The following is a 23,377-nucleotide window of genomic DNA, read 5'->3' as shown; positions in this document are numbered from 1 at the left end:
TGCAGCTCCTACCAGGCCTCCAGGGAGCAGGTACCCTTGAGACATCGCCAGGGCTACCCGTACCTCCCCTCCTGGCTTCAGATGCGCGAATGCTCCTTGCCTCATTGTTAACCCCATTCAACACTGCCTTGTGCTCTGGGCCACAGCCTAGTTTTCAGACGTCCTAGCTTGGTGATGGTCTCTTCCATGCTCTGGAGCCTGAAATCCAGGCAGTCCATCAGCACCTGTCCTCACCAGCACTGAAACCCCCGCTGGCTGTTCCACATTGTGCAGCCTCAGACCCATCAACTGAATAGTCTGCTGGAAAACTCACAAGTCCAGTGCCGGTGCCCATCGCTCATGTGTCAGTTGATTTAGCAAATCCAGGAGAAATGTTCTCTCTCTGCGAGGGGAGGTCATGTGATGCAGTGATGGGAACCGTGGACGTGCATGACACGATCTGCCAGATCACCCTTACCCGTCCCCCTGTGAAACCTGGACATGCTCTGGTCCCTTGCAGCCCCCTAACCTCATAGGTTCAACAGAGGAGAACCCATGTCCCTTCTGGGTTTGCTTTGAGCCTCAAATGAGGCAATAGGTGAAGTTCTTGGAAGACAGTAGTTGCCCAGTTAGCTTATCACTGCTGCTTTTGCCATCATTGCTGTCAGTGACTGAGGAAACAAAAAAAGTATGGGGTGGGAAAACAGTTTTACAGCTAGTAAGAGCCTGAGCCAGGCAGCTTGGCCATAAAGTCGCACTGGGTGGATGGTTAGCAAAATTGGTGCCTGGGACAATTTGAGTCGTATTAAAAAATGACTTACAGAACTTTTGAATACGTTTTTTAAAACCCATCTCTTATCATAGCTTTATATTAGAGAACAATTCTTCAGGGTAATTCTCGAGGCGGGAGGTCAGTGGACCTGCTTTCTGTGTACTCACTGATTAGATGTTCATGGAGCATCCTCTGTCCCTCAGCTCTGCACCCAGAGGGTCCACACGTGAATCACATGTGAGTTCCGGGAATTCTTCACTTGACCAGGGAGGGGGAAAGCACAGAAAGAAGGGTTTGCCCAGTGCCTACTGTGTGCCGTGCCTTTCGTGTTGCACCCCAGTGGTCCTGGGAGCTGATACCAGCAAACACACCCTTCTCCAGGTTGCTTTGCAACAGACAAGGAAACTGAGGCACAGAGAGGCTGAGTGATTCATTCATCTGAAGTCACACAGCTATGATGAAGCCAGGACTCAAGCCTGGGTTATGCCAGAACGTCTAGAAGGGGAGGGAAGGTGTGCACATGAATCACTCCATTGGAAATGTCAAAAGATGCTTTATGTGACAGTGAGGTGCAAAGGGACTATGATCGTTATCCCAAGGAGAGAGGGTTTCCTTTGTCTCATGGAATTTAGGAAGAGGAGGGAAGGCCTTTAAAGAGGGAGAGGAGGGCAAGGGGGAGAGGGAGAAGGAGGAAGGGGAGGAGGAGGAAGAGGACGAAAGGGAGGAGGGGGAAGAAGAGGAAGAGGGGAGGAAGGGAGGAGATCAAGAGGAGCCACCTCAGGTTGGGGCCTAGTGTGCTGTGAGTCTCATTTCTGTCTTGATCTCACAACGGTTGTTTTAATTGAGGTGCAATTTGCATGCAGTAAAATGTGCTCTATTTAGTATACAGTAGTCTGAGTTTGACAAACATTATGCCATGACACTCCCACCACTATCAAGACACAGATATTTCTGTTGCCCAAACCATCCCTCGCACCCTTTGCAGCCTCCACTCTTCTCCTGGCCCTGACCACAGCCATTTGTGTCCAAACACAATGTCTCCACCCCAGAATGTCACCTACGTGGAGTCGTACATAGTCCTTGAGACCCCTCCAGGGGACCACCTGCAGACGAGTGCTCGTTCTTGAAACCAAAGCCTCTCTGTGTTCAGTATTTTCCCTGGGCTGTGCTTGTCAGAGCCTCACCATGGGCACTTGAAGCTGCAGACACAATTCCAATAAACCTCCACTTACTGGGATTGTTTGGATATGGTGAATTGATTCAGCTGGGCTGGTCCCAAGTGAGTCATTTGAGGGCGATCTGGGGACAGGACGGTTCCTGGCTGTGTCTGGAGAAGCTGCCTGTTCCCTGTGGTGGTCCAGGCGCAGGTGGGACCTCTGGCATATCCATGGCTCCTGACCCCAATGGGGCTGCTGGTACCATGGGCGTGTGGGGGTGCTGAAGGGTCCATGCTAGGAGCAGCTCCTGATCCACTAATTGTGAGGATAGAAATGCACTTGCTTGAAGAAACAGAACATAAAACTGACCATCACTACAGCGGCTATGGCAGCACAGGGGTCTGTCCCCGATAATGAATCATTTTAGGAGTTAGAGAGGAAAGCACAAATCGCTTGATAGTCTCTGAGGAGTGAGTGAGGTGTATATGAGTGTGTGTGTGTGTGTGTGTGTGTGTGTCTTGATCTAGATATCTGTAAAATATAAACGTGATTGACTAAGATTAGAATTTTATCATTTTTAAGGGATGGAAATAATGGGTGTTGGAGTTGGCGGGAGGTCGGTTTAAATTTCAGATGTTCTATTCAGTAGGCTTGTAAAAAAATCATTAATGTTAGTGCAGGCTCTCTCAGCCTCTGATTTCTCATCTGTAAAATGAACTTCCCATTTCCTCCTTCACAGAATTGCTTTGGGAATTGAGTGGGATCCCTAGGGCCTAACAGTGTGCTGGGAGCATGGGAGGAGCTTGCATAGTGGCCTTGTCTTTAGGTGGTCAGCTGAGTGGTAGGAGAAGGGTGTTTCCAGAATTCTCTCTGTTCGTCAGGTGATGAAGATGCCAATTCCTGCAGCCTCACCTGGCTCACCTGAGGGTGGCCGCTTCAGCATCAGTGGGTGCTTTTCTTCTCACACGCCACTCGGTCTTTCCCTTGCCTCTGTTGATCTGTCTATTCAGATGCCGTGAAATGTGCCCACCACCCTTTCCATCTCTTGTTCCTCTCTGTTCCCCAAGGGGGCTGGTCCATGCTGCAGCACATCATCAGGACTGGGCTGAATATTGCTTCTAAGTCCCCATTTATGACTAGCAATCATAGCAGTGCTTAGTCAACTCTTACCAACTTTCATGGAGAAGAATTTTCTAGTTTCTCCTTTGAAACTAAAAAGTTTCAGGGAGGATACTGTTAGTTCTTTTGAAATGAAAAGTTACTTTTTAAGCACACCTGTCGCAAAAAGTAGAATATGGGATTCTTAGCATCAGTACCTAGAAAAAGAAAAGGTTCTACATCGCTTCATAAATCTATCAGATTTGTCCTTCTTTTGCTTCAAATCAACTTTCTGTTGGAAGCAGGGCCAGTGGACAGTTCAGTGGATTACAGATCAGTGATGAGTATTTTTGGTTGCTAAGTGATTGATGATGGAGGGTGCTGAAGTGTGAGGTCAACCGTCCCTTTGGCCAGCTGATTGTCAGCTTGCCGGGGAGCACAGTTGGGCATTGCCTAATCTGTTTTCAGCCGGGATGGAAGGGATATTTTCACATATATTTTTTTGTCTTGTCCATTTTTTGAGTGACTTTTGAAATACTTTCTGAGTGCCTCTTACTCTCTTGCCTCCTTGTGGGAAAGCCACGTTTCAGTACCAGGGTTGGGGTGGAAAGAGAAGGATTCCCTGCAGGGAGGGTGGGTGAGGAAGTCTGTTGCTGCAGGTCCTCCAAGGAGACAAGAATGTCTGTTCTGTATTTTCTTCCTTCTGGTCCTTTTCCAGGCGATAAACTTCACCGGTATGTCATGCAGCGGAAGTCATTCAGGGCCATATTTATGTTTGTTGGATTTTGAACTAAGATCCGGCCACAAGGAAATCGTTGCCAGACAGTGGACAGGCTCCCTTGGGAGGGGAGGTCCTTGGTGCTGTTGGCTGGGTCTGGGGGCAACGCAAGGGAAAGGGGACACCGAATGGGATGATTTACCCTGGACTGAGATGTGGAAAGGTTCTCCTGCATCCGCAGCTGAAGAGCTATGGGATCCCTGCGAGTTACTTCCTCCCACTCTGGGATCAGGTTCTAAATTTGCAGAATGAGGGTTGATTCAGACTTCCCCATACTCCCTTTGAGATGGAAGCAAAATGTTAAAATATGTTATTTAAGGATATAAAAAGGTGGAAGGGGCAGACGAGTGGCAGGACCCCACCTTTGAGAATTCTGTCCTTACCCCACCACCTCCTCACAGCAGTGTCAGCCCTGATAGCACGTCAGGTGCCAGAGACAGAGTGGAGACTTGAAGCCCTGCAGCCTCCCTCACTTAGTAGGGGCTCCTCACCCTCCCTGCCCCTAGGAGTTCGTCAGGGCACCAGGAACCCCACCGACAACCCATGTCCAGGAACCACAGATGGGAGTTTTGTTGGCTATGTCATTTCTCTGGTCTGGGTGCAGAAAATTACTTTCTATGTCACTTTTCCAAACCAGAACCATATTATCAGTAGCATTCTGCCATCAGTTAAGGAGGGTGTCCTTTAATGATGGATCAGCGCCTTTGGGGGCTGCAAACAACAAGGTGTGGGCTCCTGTTTGGTTTCTCATTGGCAAGACTGGCAGTCAGCCATGCAATGACCCTGCTTCCACACCCCTGTTAGGTTTCATTTCTAGGCAGGATTCTCTTTTTATTGCTCTTGTCCTGCAGCTTTTGCATTGAGTCTTAGAAAGCATAACAGTGGCAGAAAGTGTTTAGGTGAGGCTCTTTCCTATGCGCCCAGTGTAGAGGCAACAGTTTCATAGGTGAGAAGATAGACGATACAGAGGTCAGAAGACAGATATTCACCCAGCCCTGCCACTTGGAGCTGTGTGGGTTTGAGCAATGAAACGCCAACCTCACAGGTGGCAGGAGGATAAAGGAGACTGGAAATGACAGTTAGCATGGTGCCATTTCCTTGCATCTGCTGTTTGCCGGGGCTCTGTCTCATTAATATTTGTGCCCCTGGTTCGGAGCACATTGTGTCCAGATAATGTTTAAATGTCCCCTGGATATCCGGTCCATGCTTCCTGCTTCATGGGCAAATGGGCTAACCTTTAGGGTCACGACTTTTGTTTTCTTTGGAATTTAGAACCCTTAAATTGGGTGACTTCATTTACTTTTCCAGTTGTGTTCATTGTCAGTTGGAGACCAGCCAGGTCAGTAGCGATGGCCGCCCTGTTTCCGCCTCTCACGAATGGGCGGACCTGGCTGTGCTGCCTGGGAAAAGGCCCAGAGAACGGGGACACCTGGGCTGCAGGTGGCCAAGGGCTGCACGGCTCTTCTACCTTCAGATCCTTGTGGGCTGTGTGTGTGTTTGGTTTGGGTTGGTGGTGGTTCTTTGCTTGTTTGTTTTGCCTGCTAAGGCAGCTGAGCTTTCCAAAATAGCTCCCCAGATTTTGTCATGTGTGAAAAAGCTCAAACTTTTAGCCTCTCACTCAATACTCACCTGGTGTCAGAAGCTGTTCTCTAATGCTAGAAATGTAAGAGAGAGCAAAATAAAGCAAACCACCTGCCCTCAATGAGCCTGAGTCCCCGTGTGTGAAGGTGCAGTTCTTCTGAATGCAAGTATGTACTCTGGATAAAAACCCAGTGAGGAAAGGGTGGTCGGGGCAGCACCTGTTGAGGAGGTGAGGGAGATGAGATGCAGAGAAGGACAGGAGCCAAAGCCCCAGGGCGGGTGCATGCTTGCAGTGGACTGCTAGGAACAGGGCAGGCAGTGAAGAGATGAGCCCAGGGAGCGGATGCCAGGCCCTGTCCACTATGGGAAGAGCCTTTAATAGTAGTTATGAGTGCTCTTACTTGGAGCCAAAGATGGAAAGCATCTTTGTGTCTTTCATTCCATTGAAAGATAGGAAGCATTCCGTTTTATAAATGTAAAACCGGGAAACTGAACAGCCTGAATGTCATGACCAGGAACGCACGCAGAGTAAATGGTGGAATGGGGATCCCATCTTTAAAGATAAAGGGAAACAGCCATCTCCTTTGTCCAACTGAAATTCAAGTTCTTCCTTTTGCAAAGTGATAGCCCTTTACAAGAAAACAGGATAGGAACAGTGTGTTCCAGAGGCCCCTTCTCCTTCCCTCCCCCTGAGGCTGACTCTCCTGCCCCCACTGAAGACCACGGGGGTGTAGGTGCAGGGGGTTGTCTGTGGAGCTCCTGGGATGGCCTACCCAGAGCTCTGCACCTTTAGAAAGATCTGTGTTGCTACCGAGTGATTCAGAAGCTTGACCGACAGTCCTATCTTGGAATTCACCTGATAATGCTTCATATTCTTTTCCTGTACATTTAACATTTATTGGGCATTTTCTGATGTAGAAAACTACATATGTTTGTAGCAGGAAGTTTAGCAGGAGTCCAGCCTTGTCTTTGACGCTGGATAGGGCTGGACTGGACCCTCTCTGTCCCATGGCTGTGCTCTCATGTATTAATAGGAAGGTGGTTGAACACCACCTGGGCTATCAGGATTTGATGAGACCCCGCTTGGAGGGCTCAGAATGGGCCTGACATAGATGGAGTGTATAGTCAATGGTAATGGAAATGTTGTTGCTTTTAATGCATGTATTATTATTTTAAGATTTCTACCACTAATAAAATAGGATTATTCATACCCTCCCACAGGAGAGGGACTATCCTCTGCCTTACCATTTGGTACGGAGCCTTCTAATCACATACTGTTCTTAGCAGGCAGGGCAGGGAGCTAGCTGAAGGATTCCACCTCAGACTGATTAATAAGCCCTTTTTGACAGCATTTTAATTTAGATTAGAAGAATTGTTTTACAACTCATTCTTGGGCTTTTTTTTTTTTTATGTCATTGTGCCAATTTATTTTAACTCAGATTTAGGGAGAAGGGTGTGGGAGTCATATAGACTTAGCAGTGTGAAATCTGTGACCGTAGTGGGTAGGCTTATGCCCCGGGCTGAGTGGCCCTGCAGTGTGTGTCCTGGCTGCCAGCCAGGTGTGGGAGGGACTGGGTTGATGGCCATACAGCACCCTCCATCGTGGGGAGGAGGAGGAGTCTTTTGTCATTTTCACGGAGCAGAAGCTGTTTATCAGCACCTCCTTCTCACACTCTGAAAACAGCAAGAAGGATTTACCAGGTCTTACATTTGTTAAATTTTCCTGGTAACAGGAAATCTAAACAGAAACCAAATTAAATTGATGTTTACTCAGGGCCTATAAAGACACTCACCCCTGTGCTATGCCGTTTAATTCTCAGGTCTACCTTTTCCTAGAACCATCTACCCACACCCTCATTTTATAGCCAGGAAGCTGAAGGTCAAGGTGAATGCACCAGTTGGTAGAACCCTAAGGGTGGACTCAGGATAGAGCTGGGATCTGAACCAGTGTCCATCTGATGCCAGAGCTTCTTCAAGGGACCACTCTACTTCGCAATCGCCTAGTGATTGCATTAACAAATGGATTGCATTTTCCATTTTTGAAATTGTAGAGGTGATATTTGCACGTGCCTTATAATTTAGGCCAGTCTTTCCAGGTGTCTCCTTTGTTTAATTTGCACAGAGCTGGGTGAAGTAGGTGTTTTAGTCTCTGCCTGTTCTGAAGCCTGGTCACTCGGTGATCCCTGGTCAGTGCAATGTGAGTTCAGTGCCACCTCTTTGTGGGCAGGGCCACTGACAGAGCCTCCAGGTGTGTGCCCTCCTGGTGCTCTCTGAGCAGGTGGGCAGTGGGCCAGCAGTAGCACACAGGCGTCAGGGCCAGTGCACCTGGGTTCTAGGCCTATCTCCACCTCCTAGCAGCTGCCTGACCTTGGGCAAATTATTTATTCTCTTTGATCCTCAGTTGCTTATAGATAAACAAGAAAATAGGTCATACTGTGAAAATTAGAGAAAATGCACGATGCTTCTGTCCTGTCAATAAAAGGTACTCAGAAAACAGCAGCTGTTACTGAGGCTGTTACCTTGAATGAATCCCATGGCATATGTCCTGTCATCACTTTCCCTGCCTTGAAGACTTGGTTTATTTTCAGCATTTTGTGTAGCATTTCTACTCCCAGACCCTCCCTTCCCTAGGCTTGACTTTAGGATGGGAGTCACGGCCACTGCAGATGGGCCCATACCCCTGTGTCCACTCTCCCCACTCCCTGCTTCTCTGCATGCTTTCCCTTGGGCACGGTTGAAACAAGAAGAAAGCCTTACGTGGGCGTGTTTTCAGCACCACACCCCAGTACCTCTCAGGACTCTGTCCTAACACGTTGTCCCAGTGTTTTCAAAAAAGCCAGCAGCTGCTGACCATGGTGGTGCATCAGCCTGGAGCCCGGGGCTATGAGGCACATGCTTAGGGCAGGTCCCTCCAGAGGGCTCCTGGGCCAGGCTTGGTGACTGCTGTTAGGTAGTGGCTCACGTCTCTCAAATTCCAGGTGCCCACGCAACGTGGGCTTCCCACCACCAGCAGCTCCCTGGCTGTGGAATGCTTGCAATTTCACAGTTGAGAAAGTAGAAGGTGGGGGAGGCCCATGGGGTGCGGCATGTGCTGACTACAAACTCCAGCTTATTTTAGGAGGCTCTTGGCAAGGACCTGCTGTGTGTGGTCACGGCAATTGGCCAGTCAGCACATTGAGGCTCGGGAGTCCCAGAATGCCAGAGTCATGGCCATGATTAATAATAGCAGCCGATGCTTCAGCCCTTCCTGCCCACACTTTAGTTCAAAATTTTATTTTCTTGACATTCCATGTATGGAAATCAGCGCATGAAAGTCAGCCTCAAGTGTCTGTGATCCTGAGACATTCACCAGGCACCTACTTGGCCCAAAGTTGCTGTGCCAAGCAGGAAGACCCAAACCAATTCCTGTACTTTCTCTTTTCATTGAATCTCATATTGACATTTGAGCAGACATTCAGTTTTTTTTCCTTGTTTTTTTTCGAGACAGAGTCTTACTCTCTTGCCCAGGCTGGAGTGCAGTGGCACGACCACTGCTCACTACATCCTCTGCCTCGCAGGTTCAAGCAATTCTCTTGCCTCAGCCTCCTGACTAGCTGAGACTACAGGCATGCACCACCACACCTGGCTAATTTTTGTATTTTTAGTAGAGACGGGTTTCACCAAGACATTCAATTTAATAGGAATTTGCTACCCAGCACCTCGCTGATGCTCAACCAATGTTAGACAGGTCTATGAACGGAAGCTCTTCTTTGTCTAAGATGAACAGTCCATTCTTGGGGATTTATGAGCCGAGCTGGCCTCAACGTTCACAGTCGTGATGAAATTAACAATGAGCCCCAAAGGCAAGATGATTCAAAAGGTGAAGAATCCCAGAGTTCAGAATGACAATTTGTTCTGCATGGAAAGGTAGAAATGATTCAAGCACCTGAGGATGTTGATTTGAATGCCTTTTCATTGGCATCCTCCAGAGTCTATATAGAACTTTGTGATCTTAGAGGGATCTTTGTCCCTGTTTATTGTAAATCATATTTTGAATCCATTTATTTGTTTAGACAAATGGACACACTCATTCTGAGGGTGTGAGACTTGCTTTCATCCCGGACTGAAAGCCTCTCTCTGGTTTTCTCCCCCACAGTGCTACACACGCAGGGCCCTGTCGATGGCAGCCTTTACGCGAAGGTGAGGAAGAAAAGCTCCTCAGATCCTGGCATCCCAGGTGGCCCCCAGGCCGTCCCGACCACCAACAGCCCAGACCACAGTGACCACACCTTGTCTGTCAGCAGTGACTCCGGCCACTCTACAGCCTCTGCCAGGACTGATAAGACGGAAGAGCGCCTGGCTGCAGGAACCAGGAGGGGCCTGAGCGCCCAGGAGAAGGCCGAGTTGGACCAGCTGCTCAGTGGCTTTGGCCTGGAGGATCCTGGAAGCTCCCTCAAGGAAATGACTGATGCTCGAAGCAAGTACAGTGGGACTCGCCACGTGGTGCCGGCCCAGGTTCATGTGAATGGAGACGCTGCTCTGAAGGACCGGGAGACGGACATTCTGGATGACGAGATGCCCCACCACGACCTGCACAGTGTGGACAGCCTTGGGACCCTATCCTCCTCGGAAGGGCCGCAGTCGGCCCACCTGGGTCCCTTCACCTGCCACAAGAGCAGCCAGAATTCACTCCTATCTGACGGTTTTGGCAACAACGTTGGTGAAGATCCGCAGGGCACCCTTGTTCCGGACCTGGGCCTTGGCATGGACGGCCCCTATGAGCGGGAGCGGACTTTTGGAAGTCGAGAACCCAAGCAGCCCCAGCCCCTGCTGAGAAAGCCCTCAGTGTCCTCTCAGATGCAGGCCTACGGGCAGAGCAGCTACTCCACACAGACCTGGGTGCGCCAGCAGCAGATGGTTGTAGCTCACCAGTATAGCTTCGCCCCCGATGGGGAAGCCCGGCTGGTGAGCCGCGGCCCTGCAGACAATCCCGGCCTCGTCCAGGCCCAGCCCAGAGTCCCACTCACCCCCACCCGAGGGACCAGCAGTAGGGTGGCTGTCCAGAGGGGTGTAGGCAGTGGGCCACACCCCTCTGACACACAGCAGCCCTCTCCCAGCAAAGCGTTCAAACCCAGGTTTCCAGGCGACCAGGTTATGAATGGAGCTGGCCCAGAGCTGAGCACAGGCCCCTCCCCGGGCTCGCCCACCCTGGACATCGACCAGTCCATCGAACAGCTCAACAGGCTGATCCTGGAGCTGGATCCCACCTTCGAACCCATCCCTACCCACATGAATGCCCTCGGTAGCCAGGCCAATGGCTCTGTGTCTCCGGACAGCGTGGGAGGCGGGCTCCGGGCAAGCAGCAGACTGCCTGACACAGGAGAGGGCCCCAACAGGGCCCCTGGGCGGCAAGGTGAGCTGGGGCTCCACGGGAGGTGCTCCACGGGAGGTGCTCCACGGGAGGCTAACGTGATGAGAAATCAGCCTAGTAGGTTCGCTTTTGGCAAAACCCACAAGGGAGGGACATTTCCCTTGCAGTTTCAACTCTCGTGAATTTTGGCCTAGGATCCAAATGCTGTCAGGCTGGTGTGGTCCCTTGGTGGGAGATTTGGAGGGTGGGAGAACCAGGCAGAAGACCTGCTGTTAACATCAGTGCAGGGGCAGGGAAGGGCCCCTCATGCCTTCATTGCAGAATGGGCTTAACAGTGAAACCGTTCTCCCTTCATGAATGCTGGTGGATTTACGAAGGAAGCATACTTACTTCTGTCCTTGTGGTATAGATCAGGGCTTTGTGGAAAAATGCCAGCTACTTCAGTGGGGCTGAAGGTTGGGGATGAAGAGGACTGCTGAGCCCTCAGACAGCTTTGTCACAAGGAAGTGATTCAGCAGTGGTGGTATAAAATGTTCTGATTACAAATACACGTGTCAGAGTTGGCCATGGTGGTGTCGGGGGACTGGTTATGGAAGGCAGTGCCTGGGTGGAGGCTTGGGGTCCACAAGGGGTTCTACCACGGAGAGCAGCTTAGTGATGGGTGGGGCTTGGGGGAGCAGGCTCATGGGTGAGGGGACTGAGAGCTGTGGTGGGGCCCAGAGCCATGGGGCCAGGTGCAGGGGCCTCCTGGGGATGTCCCAAAACTAGGTGGGGGTCATGCTAACTGCAGGGAGGCCAAGACTGCACGTGTCCTTTTCCCCTGAGGCTGGTGGTTTAGAAACCAGCACAGGGCCTTTCTGCCTAGCTTTGAGGCCTGGGAAGAACCAGGGCTGGGAGTGGTGGACAGGCAGTGACCTCTGCCTAGGTTACAGCGGCACTGTCTTCAAGCTGCATCGATGTAATGGGGCAAGTTGCATGTTGGGACCAGATTACTATACAGTGTTCTTTCTGTTGGGAAGTCATGAAAGCCGAGGGGACCAGAGAGCTGGAGGTGGTCATGTCAGCCAGGGAAGACACTCAGCAGGCAGAGAAGGGCACTGAAATGGAGCAGGGTTGTCTCAGTAGGGGACTGTGTGGGTGAGATCATGTGGTCTGGAAGCTTCTGCACAGAGGTGCACGCCAGGGGAGGGCAGCCAGGCTGTAGCGGCTATGCCTGGGGGCCGCTGGGAGGCTACAGGAGGTGGAGAGACAGAGCTGTGTTCTGGGAGCCCTGGCAGTGATATGCAGGGACCAGGACCCAAGGATAACCTTGGGCCAGAGAGTGTGGCATCCATATGATGCCAGGGCCTCCCACATTGGCACGTTGGGGTGTGTTGGCAAATGGGGGCCGCTGGCTCCTTAGAGGGACTTGCCTCTAAAAGTGAAGACCAGAGAGGTAAAGGACGAGGGAGAATATGGCTATGTGACACTGTGCATGTGATTCCCACCATGTGCTGGTAACACTGATGAGAGATGCTACCATTTATGCCCGCGTGGTTCTTGGTTTAGATGTGCTGGCCCATGTCATCATCCTAAGCACCCTGGCTGCAGGCACCAGTCCCTGCCTTATAGTCGTGTTGACGGAGATGTCAGTAGGTTACATGGCCCGCCCAGGTTCACATGGGACCAGCGTAGTAGAACAAATGTCAGTGCCCTGCGGTGTGGACTCAGTGTCTCCATCCTCTTTGGAGTCACCCAGGTGAGGACTACAGTCCCAACTCAGGTCTGGGGTGGCCTGGGGGAAGGAGCACACGCTCTGCAGATGTTGGTCCTGGCTTCAGGTCTGAGTGTGCCGAGGGCTGCCTGAGTGACGCACGTGTGTAAAGGGCAGTGTCTCTGTGAATTTCTCTTCACTCCATCTGTGAGAAGGAAACCCTATCCCAGTGCCTGGCCCAGGGAAGGTGTGAAGAAAGGCTCGTCCACATCCACCTCTCACTTACTAGGGGTGTGACTGAGCAAACAGCTGTCATTCCAGCCTGCCTGAGTAACTCCGTCTTTGTATGTCCTGAGCTGGGAGTTTGAAGGAGCCTGGAGAGTCCCCCATGAGTAGATTATTGGACTTTACAATACAGCTGTATAGCAACCACAATACCACAGCAGGGTAGCAGTTCCTGAACAATAGGTCCAGGTTGATGCATTAAACAAATATATTTGGGAAATTCTGAGTTTACAAAAAAGGCTCTAATGAGAACAAAACTGTCTGCAGTATCACACCTGACTTACTTCACCAAACCTTCTTGAAAGAAGTTACTTGGAAACATTAAAATCAGAAGTCTTTTCTCCTGGATAACAATCTCATGTAGGTTTGGAGGAGGCTGGAGGCATCTGAGTGTATGTGGAGAAGAGGACTCCATGGCTTAGGTTAACATATAGTGGTCTCTTGAGGTTAATATGTCTTCCAATTGATTGAATTCAATCCTTGGTGATTCCCCGTTCTTGCTGCAAATAAACAGTTATAAGGCCTGGAGTTTTAGAAAGCCACATCATATTATTCACCCTCAGATTGGCTGTTTTTAAATTACTTGGTAAATTCATTATTTATTTATTTTTATTTTTATTTATTTATTTTTTTGAGACAGAGTCTCACTCTGTCGCCCAGGCTGGAGTGCAGTGATGTGATCTCAGCTCACTGCAAGCTCCGCCTCCCAGGTTCATGCCATTCTCCTGCCTCAACCCAGTAGCTGGGACTACAGGCACCTGCTACCATGCCCGGCTAATTTTTTGTATTTTTAGTAGAGATGGGGATTCACCGTGTTAGCCAGGATGGTCTTGATCTACTGACCTTGTGATGTCTGCCTTGGTCTCCCAAAGTGCTGGGATTACAGGTGTGAGTTACCGCTCCCAGCCAAACTGATTACTTTAATAATAATTTTTTTTTTTGAGTCTTGCTCTGTCGCCCAGGCTGGAGTGCAGTGGCACAATCTCGGCTCACTGCAACCTCCGCCTCCTGGGTTCAAATGATTCTCCTGCCTCAGCCTGCCGAGTAGCTGGGACTACAGGCGCGCACCTCCATGCCCGGCTAATTTTTGTATTTTTAGTAGAGATGGGGTTTCACCATATTGGCCAAGCTGGTCTTGAACTCCCAACCTTGCGATATGCCCACCTCGGCCTCCCAAAGTGCTGGGATTATAAGCGTGAGCCACTGTGCCCAACCCAGTAACACATTTTGATTTTGATTTTAGAACTTCTTTAATTCATTTTATTATAAAAGTTATTTAGTTACCATTTGAAGTTGAAGGACTTTCATATCTCAGCAATAGACCAGTAAAATTCAGTGTATATTTGGGTATTGACAATACAAATGTAAAGTATTTATTAATCTGTGCATATTTGACAGGCATCTCGGACCATTTGTCCATTTTTTTCTAGCGTCAGAACTAAAAAGATGTCAGAAGATTAGATATAAGCAAAACCGGATACCAGTTTCCCCAGAGCTTTTTAAAATTGGGAAGTGACCTTCTTGTAGGAACCCTGACACACGTGAGCAACTGTCCATGAGCAGTGATGAATGGACACTGAAGGGTTAGCTGCAGCGTTGGAAACAGGGCAGAGGGAGCCGTGCCTTTCCTGGGAGCTCTGCTTCCTCTTCCAGGACGTGCCTCTTGTGCTAGGTAAGCACCAAGCTGGGAGATGCAGCAAGCCTTGAGACTTGCACTTCATTTAGTGTAAAAAGCCTGCACAGTGTAGAGGTGGTCTCTGAACAGCCTGCATGGCAGGCTTTTGGATCTCAGTCCAGGACTTTCTGACCTGATAGAAATCCCTTTAAAAATTGCTCACTGGGCTGAGGGAGGCAGATCACCTGAGGTCAGGAGTTCGAGACCAGCCCGTTCCACATGGCAAAACCCTGTCTCTACTAAAGTTACAAAAATTAGCCTGGCGTGGTAGTTCATGCCTGTAATCCCAGCTATTTGGGAGGCTGAGGCAGGAGAATCACTTGAACCCAGGAGGCAGAGATTGCAGCGAACTGAGATTGCACCACTGTACTCCAGCTTAGGTGACAGAGCAAACACTCTGGCTCAAAAAAAAAAAAAAAAAAATTACTTCTACAGCTCTCAGGCACTGCAGCTAAGCAGGGAAGGAATCGTTTCTTTCCTCCCTGGCAGGTATAGAAAACACTGGAACTCTTTTTGATTTTAAAATTTAAATTTCAGTATTGACATTTCTCAATAGGAAGTGGCTACTTTGGCAAGCAGCAGAAAACAAAAATCACTAGATCCTAGCAGGGACAAGTGTGGTAGCAAAGCAGTTGGTTCCGAGTCCCTGGGACATCGTCAGAAGGTTGGGGATGCTGCTGGAGTGCCTGCGCTTTGAAGGCATCTTAGATCCCCCAACCCATATCCATCTCCTCAGCCAGCCAAAGGAGACCAGGGCTGCTGAGCTGGAGTCCTCCTCTTTCAGCTTAGCTCCACATGTGAATAGGAAGGATCCTGGCATGTCTGAAAGGCTCATGACATGCCCAGAATGGTCCCATCACTTACCCTGCAAGGGGAATCATTTCCACATGTGTGTGTGTGAGGGTCAGCCCCATAGATGGTGCGGCATTGCCTGACTGACTGGAGACTCTCTTGAGTCTCACTCACAAGGGGAAACTGTAGACTGGAAGTTCTGAGAGCGCCATGTCTACATGAGCCCCTTCTTGCTGGGCTGCCTTCCATCTCATCCCTGGACACAGACTGCTACACAGCTTTCTTAATTCTGACGGTAGATGAAGGTTTGTCACAGAGACCTCAGCATCCTGAAGTTACCAGAGCCTTTCACTATTTGCAGATTATGTCCTCATTATGAGAAAGACCACCACTTGTGGTAGAGAGTTGGGAATAGCCTTGCCCAGTGCACCTCTGGGGGACTTCTGGGTATCCTGCATTATTTATGAGATGAAAATTATATGTGAAGGCTAAGTATTTCCTGAGAAAGTCTTTCATACCAGCACAATGATAATAATGGTGGTTCTGCTGCTGATGGTAGTGATGATCATGGTGATGATCATGGTGATGATGATGATGATGATGATGGTGATGGAGATGATGACTGTGATGGTGCTGGTGATGGTGATGATGACAATGGTGATGGAGATGATGTTGATGGTGGTGATGCTGATGGTGGTGATGGTGATGGTGATGACGGTGATGGTGATGATGAGTGATGATGGTGATGATGGTAATGATGGTGATGGTGGTGATGGTGATGATTGTTTGGTGATGGTGCTGATGACAATGATGATGGTGATGATGTTGAAGGTGGTGATGATGTTGATGGTGATGATGGTCATGGTGATGATGGTGATGATCCTGATGTTGGTGATGACCCTGATGATAGTGATGATGGTGATGACTGTGATGATGTTGATGGTGGTGATGGTGATGATGATAGTGATGATGGTGATGACCGTGATGATGGTGATGACTGTAATGACGGTGATGATGTTGATGGTGGTGGTGATGTTGATAGTGGTAATGGTGATTATAATGGTGATGGTGATGGTCCTGATGATGGTGATGACTGTGATGATGTTGGTGGTGGTGATAGTGATGGTGATGGTAATGACTCTGATGATGGTGGTGATGTTGATGGTGATGATGATGTTAATGGTGGTAATGGTGATGGTGATAATGGTGATAGTGATGGTGATGATGGTGATGACTGTGGTGATGTTGATGGTGATGGTGACAGTGATGATGGTGATGACTGTGATGATGGTGATGATGCTGATGGTGATGATGATGGTTTGGTGATGGTGGTGATGACGGTGATGAATGTAATGATAGTGATGATGTTTATGGTGGTGTTAGTGATGGTGATGTTGATGATGTTGGAAATAGTAAGAACCGTTACTCTGAGTGCCTGAGTGCCTACACTGTTTTAAGTACTTTCATTTTCACTGGGACACATAACAGATCTCTCATCTCTCTGACTGCGCCCCATGGCCATGTCCTAATTCCACTAAACTCACCCTCTTACACCAGGCAGCAAACCTCTTGAGGGAAGTGCTCATTATTTTTTTTCCCTGGCATGCAGGAAGAGTTCGACATATGTTTGCAGATATAGGGGTCTGGGACAGGCGGAACTGCAGATGATCATTTCGAGACCAGAATTGCTCTGCTGAATGGGCACTGAGGGGGATTTATCACTGGACAGTGTAGAGTAGCCCTGCCCACCCACAAGACCAGAGAGAGGCTGTCCAGAGGTGGGATATCACAAAGCTCTGGTGGCTGAGACCTGGGCGCTCTCTGTGCCAGTGAGCACAGTTTTATGTCCTTCTTGTAGAATGGGTGAGATTCAGGGAGTTGGTTCGGGGGCATTTTGCTCCCCACAAGTGTCCGCCAGCCATGAGGCCCTGCTCCCTCACTCTGATCTGACTTCTGCCACCATCAGTGTTTTGTGGAAGAGGCCCTGGGTGCTGCTTCCAGGCTGATTGTCCCCGCCCCACTCTGGGTCTCAGCCTGGTTTCAGCCTGCACTGGGTGCTGCTTCCAGGCTCATTGTCCCCGCCCCACTCTGGGTCTCAGCCTGGTTTCAACCTGCACGTGGTGGGTTTTTTGCATCATACCCTTTTAAGTGGGGGAAGATTTCAACTGATGATATCCCAGTAACAAAAGAAATGACTCAACCTGTGAAATTTATGATTCCATGGGTGGCAGAAAGCCAGTTCTGTGGTTTTTTTTTTCATACCTTGAGGGCTCTTTGCTTCATGTTGTCAAAATATTTTATTCATGTTACATCAACCTCCACCCTGTGACGACAGGAACCTGGCAGGCCCTGTTCTGCTTGCAGACAGTGCTGTGGCATTCCCACCAGGCATTCAGTGTCCCTCCCAGACTCGGCACCTGCTCTGTTAGTGCTAACCCATGGCTGATAACCTGTGCATCCTAAAGAAAGTTCAGAGCAATGGAAACTGTCAGCTTTTAATAGTTGACCATGGGGAGCCCGTTGATTTAAATTGTGTGCTAAACTCCAGCCAAAGGAACCAAATGTGAAAGCTGGAAGAGCGCTTTAGGGTTCAGAAAGCAGGTCATCTGCAAGCTCTGATTCTGTGGCAGAAGGCTCACAGCCTCACAAAGTGGAGACATGCAGACAGTTCCATCTTATTTCAACTCCAGAGTTGGGGAACGTGCTGGGGGTGCTCAGCCAGAGCCTCTCAGCCAGGCCTTGTGAGGCAGAGGGATCCTTACCAGACAGACGGTCTGGAGGAGAGGCGGACTGCGAGAAAGCATAGTGTGCCAGGGAAGTTCAGTGCCGGGAAGTGAGGCTGGAGATGCAGATAGGCCCCACCATGGAGGGCCAGGATGGGGGCCAAGGGGCATGGCTCTTCCCTGAGGGCAGAGGCGAGCCTCGGAATCTTGGGCTGGGCCCTCACTTGCTTTTTTTTCTTTTCTTTTCTTTTCTTTTCTTTTTTGCATGATCACTGTCTTACCAGAAGAGAAGGCACTGAGAAGGTGCACTGAGCCCAGGAGCTCCATTAGGGGCCCAGAGACAATGGAGGATAGCATTTAGGCAGGATGAGGGTGCCATTCTGCAGAGGCAAAATCTCAGGAGAGAAGGAGGGAAGTGAGTAAGTGGGCCCCAGCGCCTGCCCCTGCAGCAGCTGGACATTGGGAGAATGAAGGGGCCTTGGATTTGGCTGTTAGTGATCTGGATATGGGGGTTTCAGAGCCATGCTGGGGACACAGAGGATCCACGGTACTTTCTAAAGGTCCAGGTGTCATTATTTCCATACTGTGTTATAACTGAGCAGTCCCCAGTTACGGGCGTCACCTTGCCAGTGCCAGACCCTCGGCGCATGGGGGAAGACACCAGCATGCGCATCTGGGGTAGAGGATGGAGGATTGACTGCAGCACCAAGCATAGACACTCCTGGAGCCCTCCAAGGACTCAGGCGTCAGCAAGAGACCAGGTCTCACGCCAGCACCTCCGCCTTTTGGGGGCTGTCTTTGGATGGTCACAGTCAGCCCAGGGTCACCTTTTCTCTGAGAGGTTTCCCTTGGCCACTGCACCCTCGAAGCAGCTGGGTGAGGTCCTAGGACCCAGGTCTTCTAAGAGGGACTTCCTGGTACTCACATCAGAGAACCAGGGTAAAGGAGGTCTGGGAGCCGAGGAGCCAGGGACCCTGGCACTGGACATGTGTCCACGAGGGACTCTTACTCTCTGTTTGCTACCACGGGCAAAACAAGATTTTTTCTCCATCTGTGAGCGTCAGTCTCTGGAGGTGGCTGAGAGAAATGGGATATTTATGTGCCTTGAGAGCTCTAAAAAGAGACTCCTGCCCAAGGGTCAGGACTCGACACAGCTCCTCTCGACTTCAGACTCTGATGCTTTAGGGCCATGGATATGAACAAGCCATGTGTATGTGAGTGCACATTTAATAATCGAGTCAGCCCACTGCACTACAGGGAGCTCTGTGGGTGTCCCGTTCGGAGAATATTTTAGAATGAGAAACTCAAGTCTGCTCTGGGAAACTGCCATTGCAGTGACTTTCTTTTATTGCATAAAACCAACTTTGAAATTTTGGAGTTGATGAGTCATTTCCATTTGCCCCAGAGACTCTCACTCTGCAAAGCAGGGGGACTTGGTTTCCCACCCCGCCACTTTGGTGGGCGCTCTGAAGACACTGCTGAGAGGCTCGGGCCACAGAGGAGAAGGTGCTATCTGGGCCTTCTGGGACTTTGAGGTGTGGATTGCAGACCATCTTCTGCTCAGCCTACACTGCCCGTGATAGCCACAGCAAGGGATCTTCACTGGCTCAGGCCCAAAATGAAGTATTGTTTCTATAACAGATACCTTCTAATGCCATCTTTACTCTCCTGAGATGAAAGTCATAGCTAATATAACCTCCTTAAGCACATACTAAAAACTAAATTTAACATGCTAACACTCATGTCAAAGGAAAAATAAAAATAAAGTAATTCACAATAAAGTCATTTGCATTTTGAGATGAAAATCTTTGGTCCGGCCCACACTAGAAAACAGAAATCATCCCTCAGTTTTGAAAAATACTCATTAATTTTTTAGTGTGGTGAAATACACATAACATAAAATTTAGCATTTTAATCATTTTTAAGTGTACTGTTCAGTGGTAGTAAAGACATTTGCATTGCTGTGCAACCGTCATTAGTATCCAGTTTCAGAAATTTGTCATCATCCCAAAGGGAAACGTTATACCCCTTGAAGTCACTTCCCGTCCACACCTCCTCCCCAAGCCCCTGACACTCACTCATCCCCTCCTGTCTCTGGGGATGTGCCTACTGTGGGCATTTTACATAAATGGCATCACACTATATGTGCCTTTTGTGGCTGACTCCTGTGACGTGTTGTGTGATGTTTTCAAGCCAGATGTGTTATAGCCCATGTGGGAACTTCAGTACTGTTTATGGCAGAGCAATATTCCACAGCAGGAATAGAGCACAGTTTGTTTATCCATTCCTCTCTCGATGGAGACCTGGGTCATTTTCACCTTTGGCCTTGGTGAATGGTGATGCTGTGATCATGGGTGTGCCCGTGTTTGTCTGAACACCTGCTTTCAGTTGTTTGGGGCGTTGCTCAGGAGAGGGGTTGCTAGGTCCTGTGGCAGCTCTGTAACTTGTTGGGGAACTGGTGGGTCCTATGGCCGCTCTCTAACTTGTTGGACAACTTCCCCCCTGATGCTTGAAAGTCATTTGGCATCACCAGGTCTCTGGCGTGTTTCATTTGTCCCCAGAAGCTCTGCCTGAGCTGCACTGGAAGTGGGCTGGTCTGTGTGATCCTAACAGCCTGAGTGCTGGCTCAGGGGAGCTGCTAATTTATGGAATCCTAGGTAGGTGGTGGTAGAATTCTCTCCCTCTGTCAGGGTGGAGCAGTTTTATAACAACTCCACAGCAACATGGCTTTCTTCCAGTCATGCCACATGTCCACTGCATTGTGGCTTGATGTGGGCCTCATGCCGGGGCCTGGGATGAGGGGTGAGCCCTCTTTGTGCACCCAAGGCTGCCCACACTCCTGAGAGCACTCCCCGCTCCCATGGCCTCTGCCAGAAGTCACCGGCTGCGTCACTCCCCAGAGTTCATCAGCCAGGTGGACCCGTGGCCACACTTATGTTCAGGGCAGCCCATGTGTCTCTGAAGGTGGACAGCCCTTGTATCCATCCTGAGGCACGGGATAGTAAACACCATGGTGATTAAAAGAGGAAATGTTGGCCGGGCACCACAGCTTACGCCTGTCATCCCAACACTTTGGGAGGCTGAGGTGGGTGGATCACAAGGTCAGGATTTCAAGAGTAGCCTGGCCAATACGGTGAAACCCCGTCTCTACTAAAAAATACGACAATTAGCCGGGGATGGTGGCGCGTGCCTGTAGTCCCAGCTACTCAGGAAGCTGAGGCAGGAGAATCACTGGAACTTGGGAGGCAGAGGTTGCAGTGAGCCGAGATCACACCATTGCACTCCAGCCTGGGTGACAGAGCAAGATTCCGTCAGAAGAAGAAGAAAAAAAAAAAAAAAGGCGAAGTGTTTGGGGAAGAGGCCAGTAAGGTCACGTGATGGGGGTGATCCAAAAAGAAAACCAATCCCTGTGAACAGGCAGGAATTGAAGCCCGTACAGAAGCTCCGTTGATGGGGTCTTCGGGGTCTTTGAGGCAGAGCAGTGTGTGAGGCAGGCGGCGGTCCCCCTTCTGTGGTTTGCAGCTTTTCACATCTGCACGTTAGGTTACAGTTGACTTACAAAACACTGGGTATTGCTGACATTTCTCATGTTGGAGGGCTTCGTTGTTTGGACATATCATTTCCCTTTTAAATATGCCTTTTTAGAAGAAATGCCACCACCTAGCCTTGGATTTCAGTGTTTCCCAGTGGAAAGAATTTTCAATTTTGCAATCTAAAATATGGGATTCTCTCCCTTCACCTTCTGTTGCAGTTTTGCCGGTGCCCACCCGTTCTCTTAGAATCAGGGTTAGGCATGGAGATAGCGCGACTGAGGGAGGGTGGGCCTGGGACGGGAAGGCTCTTCCCTGGGTTGATCTTGATATGTCCGTCAGAACCCTGGCTAATGATTTCCTAACACATTACTTTGTGAAAAAATGCAAGTTGCACAGCTCTTTAAGGCTATGCCCTCCAGGTGGAAGGGGCTGGTCAATCAGTCCTGTTTCAGTTTTGGGAGAAGGCTCCTAAAACCATTTCTGGGAGCATTTCAACCGGGAATAGTGTTGGGGCGTCCTTGTCGTGCCACCTTGCCTCTTTTTACGCACTCTCTTGAAAAGATTCGTGGGTGTGTGTGAATGAGCTGAAGTGTGGAGGCCTCAGGTTCACCATGGAGCAGTCTTTGCCCGTGATTTGTTTTCACTCCTTGGAATGCAAGGAGCTTCCAGAGCCTATCAGGCACACCTGTGTGATGTCGCACTTCATTCCTAGAGGACCATATCAAGATAAATCAGTAGCTTATGGGGACTTTACGTTCTAATGCCAGATAGAAAATGAAAGAAGGCATGTTTTAAAATAGGTAATGTTCTAGCATGTCGTGAGTTTTCATCTGTTCTTTTTATTTTTTAAATTAATTAATTAATTTATTCTTTGAGATAGGATCTCACTCTGTCACCCAGGCTGGAGTGCAGTTGGTGTGATCACAGCTCACTGCATCCTTGACCTCCTGGGCTCAGTTGATCCTCTCGCCTCAGCCTCCAGCGTAGCTAGGACGACAGGCGTGTGCCACCATGCCTGGTTAATTTTTTTTGTATTTTTCTGTAGAGACAGGGTTTCTTCATGTTGCCCAGGCTGATCTGGAACTTCTGGACTCAAATGATCCGCCCTCCTCAGCCTCTCAGAGTGCTGGGATTATAAGCATGAGCCACGGTGCCTGGCCCCGTTTTTTCTATGTTTTAATTAACTTATTTATCATTGTATATATTTAAGGTGTTTAACATGATATTTTGTTATACCTATACATAGGGAGAGGACCACTACAGTCAAACAAATGGACATATCCACCACTTTACCTAGTTACTTTTGTGTAAGAGCACTGAAGGTCTACTCTCTTAGTCAATATTGCATCCTGAAGATTTGCTCCAGGAGCGGATTCTATCTCTTAGAACAGGGGTTGGACACCTTGGCTTTCATGTTGGAGTCACCTGGGGAGCTTTAAAAGTGCAGATGCTAAAAATGCGGGTACCTGCTTCTACCTCTGGTGGGTGGCAGATTGAGTTGGCCCTGGTGGGGCCTGGATGTCAGACTTGCTTTAAAAACTCTCCCCAAATAATGCAGTGCAAATTCAGGGTTGAGACCTGCTGTGATTCTTGAGCTTGGTTGTGTGTTGGAAACACTAGGGAGTTTTTAAAAAGACTGACACTTAGGTCTCACCGCTGGAGGTTCTGACTTCACGGGTGAGGCCCGAGCTTCAGGATTTTAGTGATAAAAGGTGGACAACGGCCTTTGAGAACCACTGTTGTGTATTTGCAGTTCTGTTGTGTATTTGCAGTTCTCAACTTAGGTGCGTGTCCCAGCCTCCAGGAGAGCTGGCCGTTGGCTCATTGAGGCTGGAGCGTGCCGCAGGGTGGTTCTGACGAGAGCAGGATTTGTGACCCTGCTGTGGGATTTAGAGGACAGCCAATAGTCACACATCGGTTATCCGAGGCAGAGGCAGGCGATCCCATGGGCTGCCTTCCAC

The 23,377-nt window shown here is 49.5% G+C and overlaps 1 protein-coding gene across 1 annotated transcript in view; it reads left to right on the top strand.

The window, feature by feature from the left end:
- Positions 1–23,377, top strand: part of TNS3 (tensin 3) — a 330,636-nt gene that overhangs the window by 230,128 nt on the left and 77,131 nt on the right. Inside the window, exon 18 of the mRNA XM_011996485.1 lies at positions 9,501–10,757. Within this exon, the coding sequence (XP_011851875.1) occupies positions 9,501–10,757 (1,257 nt within the window). The remainder of the gene's footprint in view (positions 1–9,500; positions 10,758–23,377) is intronic.

Source organism: Mandrillus leucophaeus, unplaced genomic scaffold (genome assembly GCF_000951045.1).
Source record: "Mandrillus leucophaeus isolate KB7577 unplaced genomic scaffold, Mleu.le_1.0 Scaffold517, whole genome shotgun sequence".
Classification (NCBI taxonomy): Eukaryota; Metazoa; Chordata; class Mammalia; order Primates; family Cercopithecidae; genus Mandrillus; species Mandrillus leucophaeus.
The sequence above is the reverse complement of the archived record's forward strand: the minus strand, read 5'-3'. Positions and strand labels throughout refer to the sequence as shown.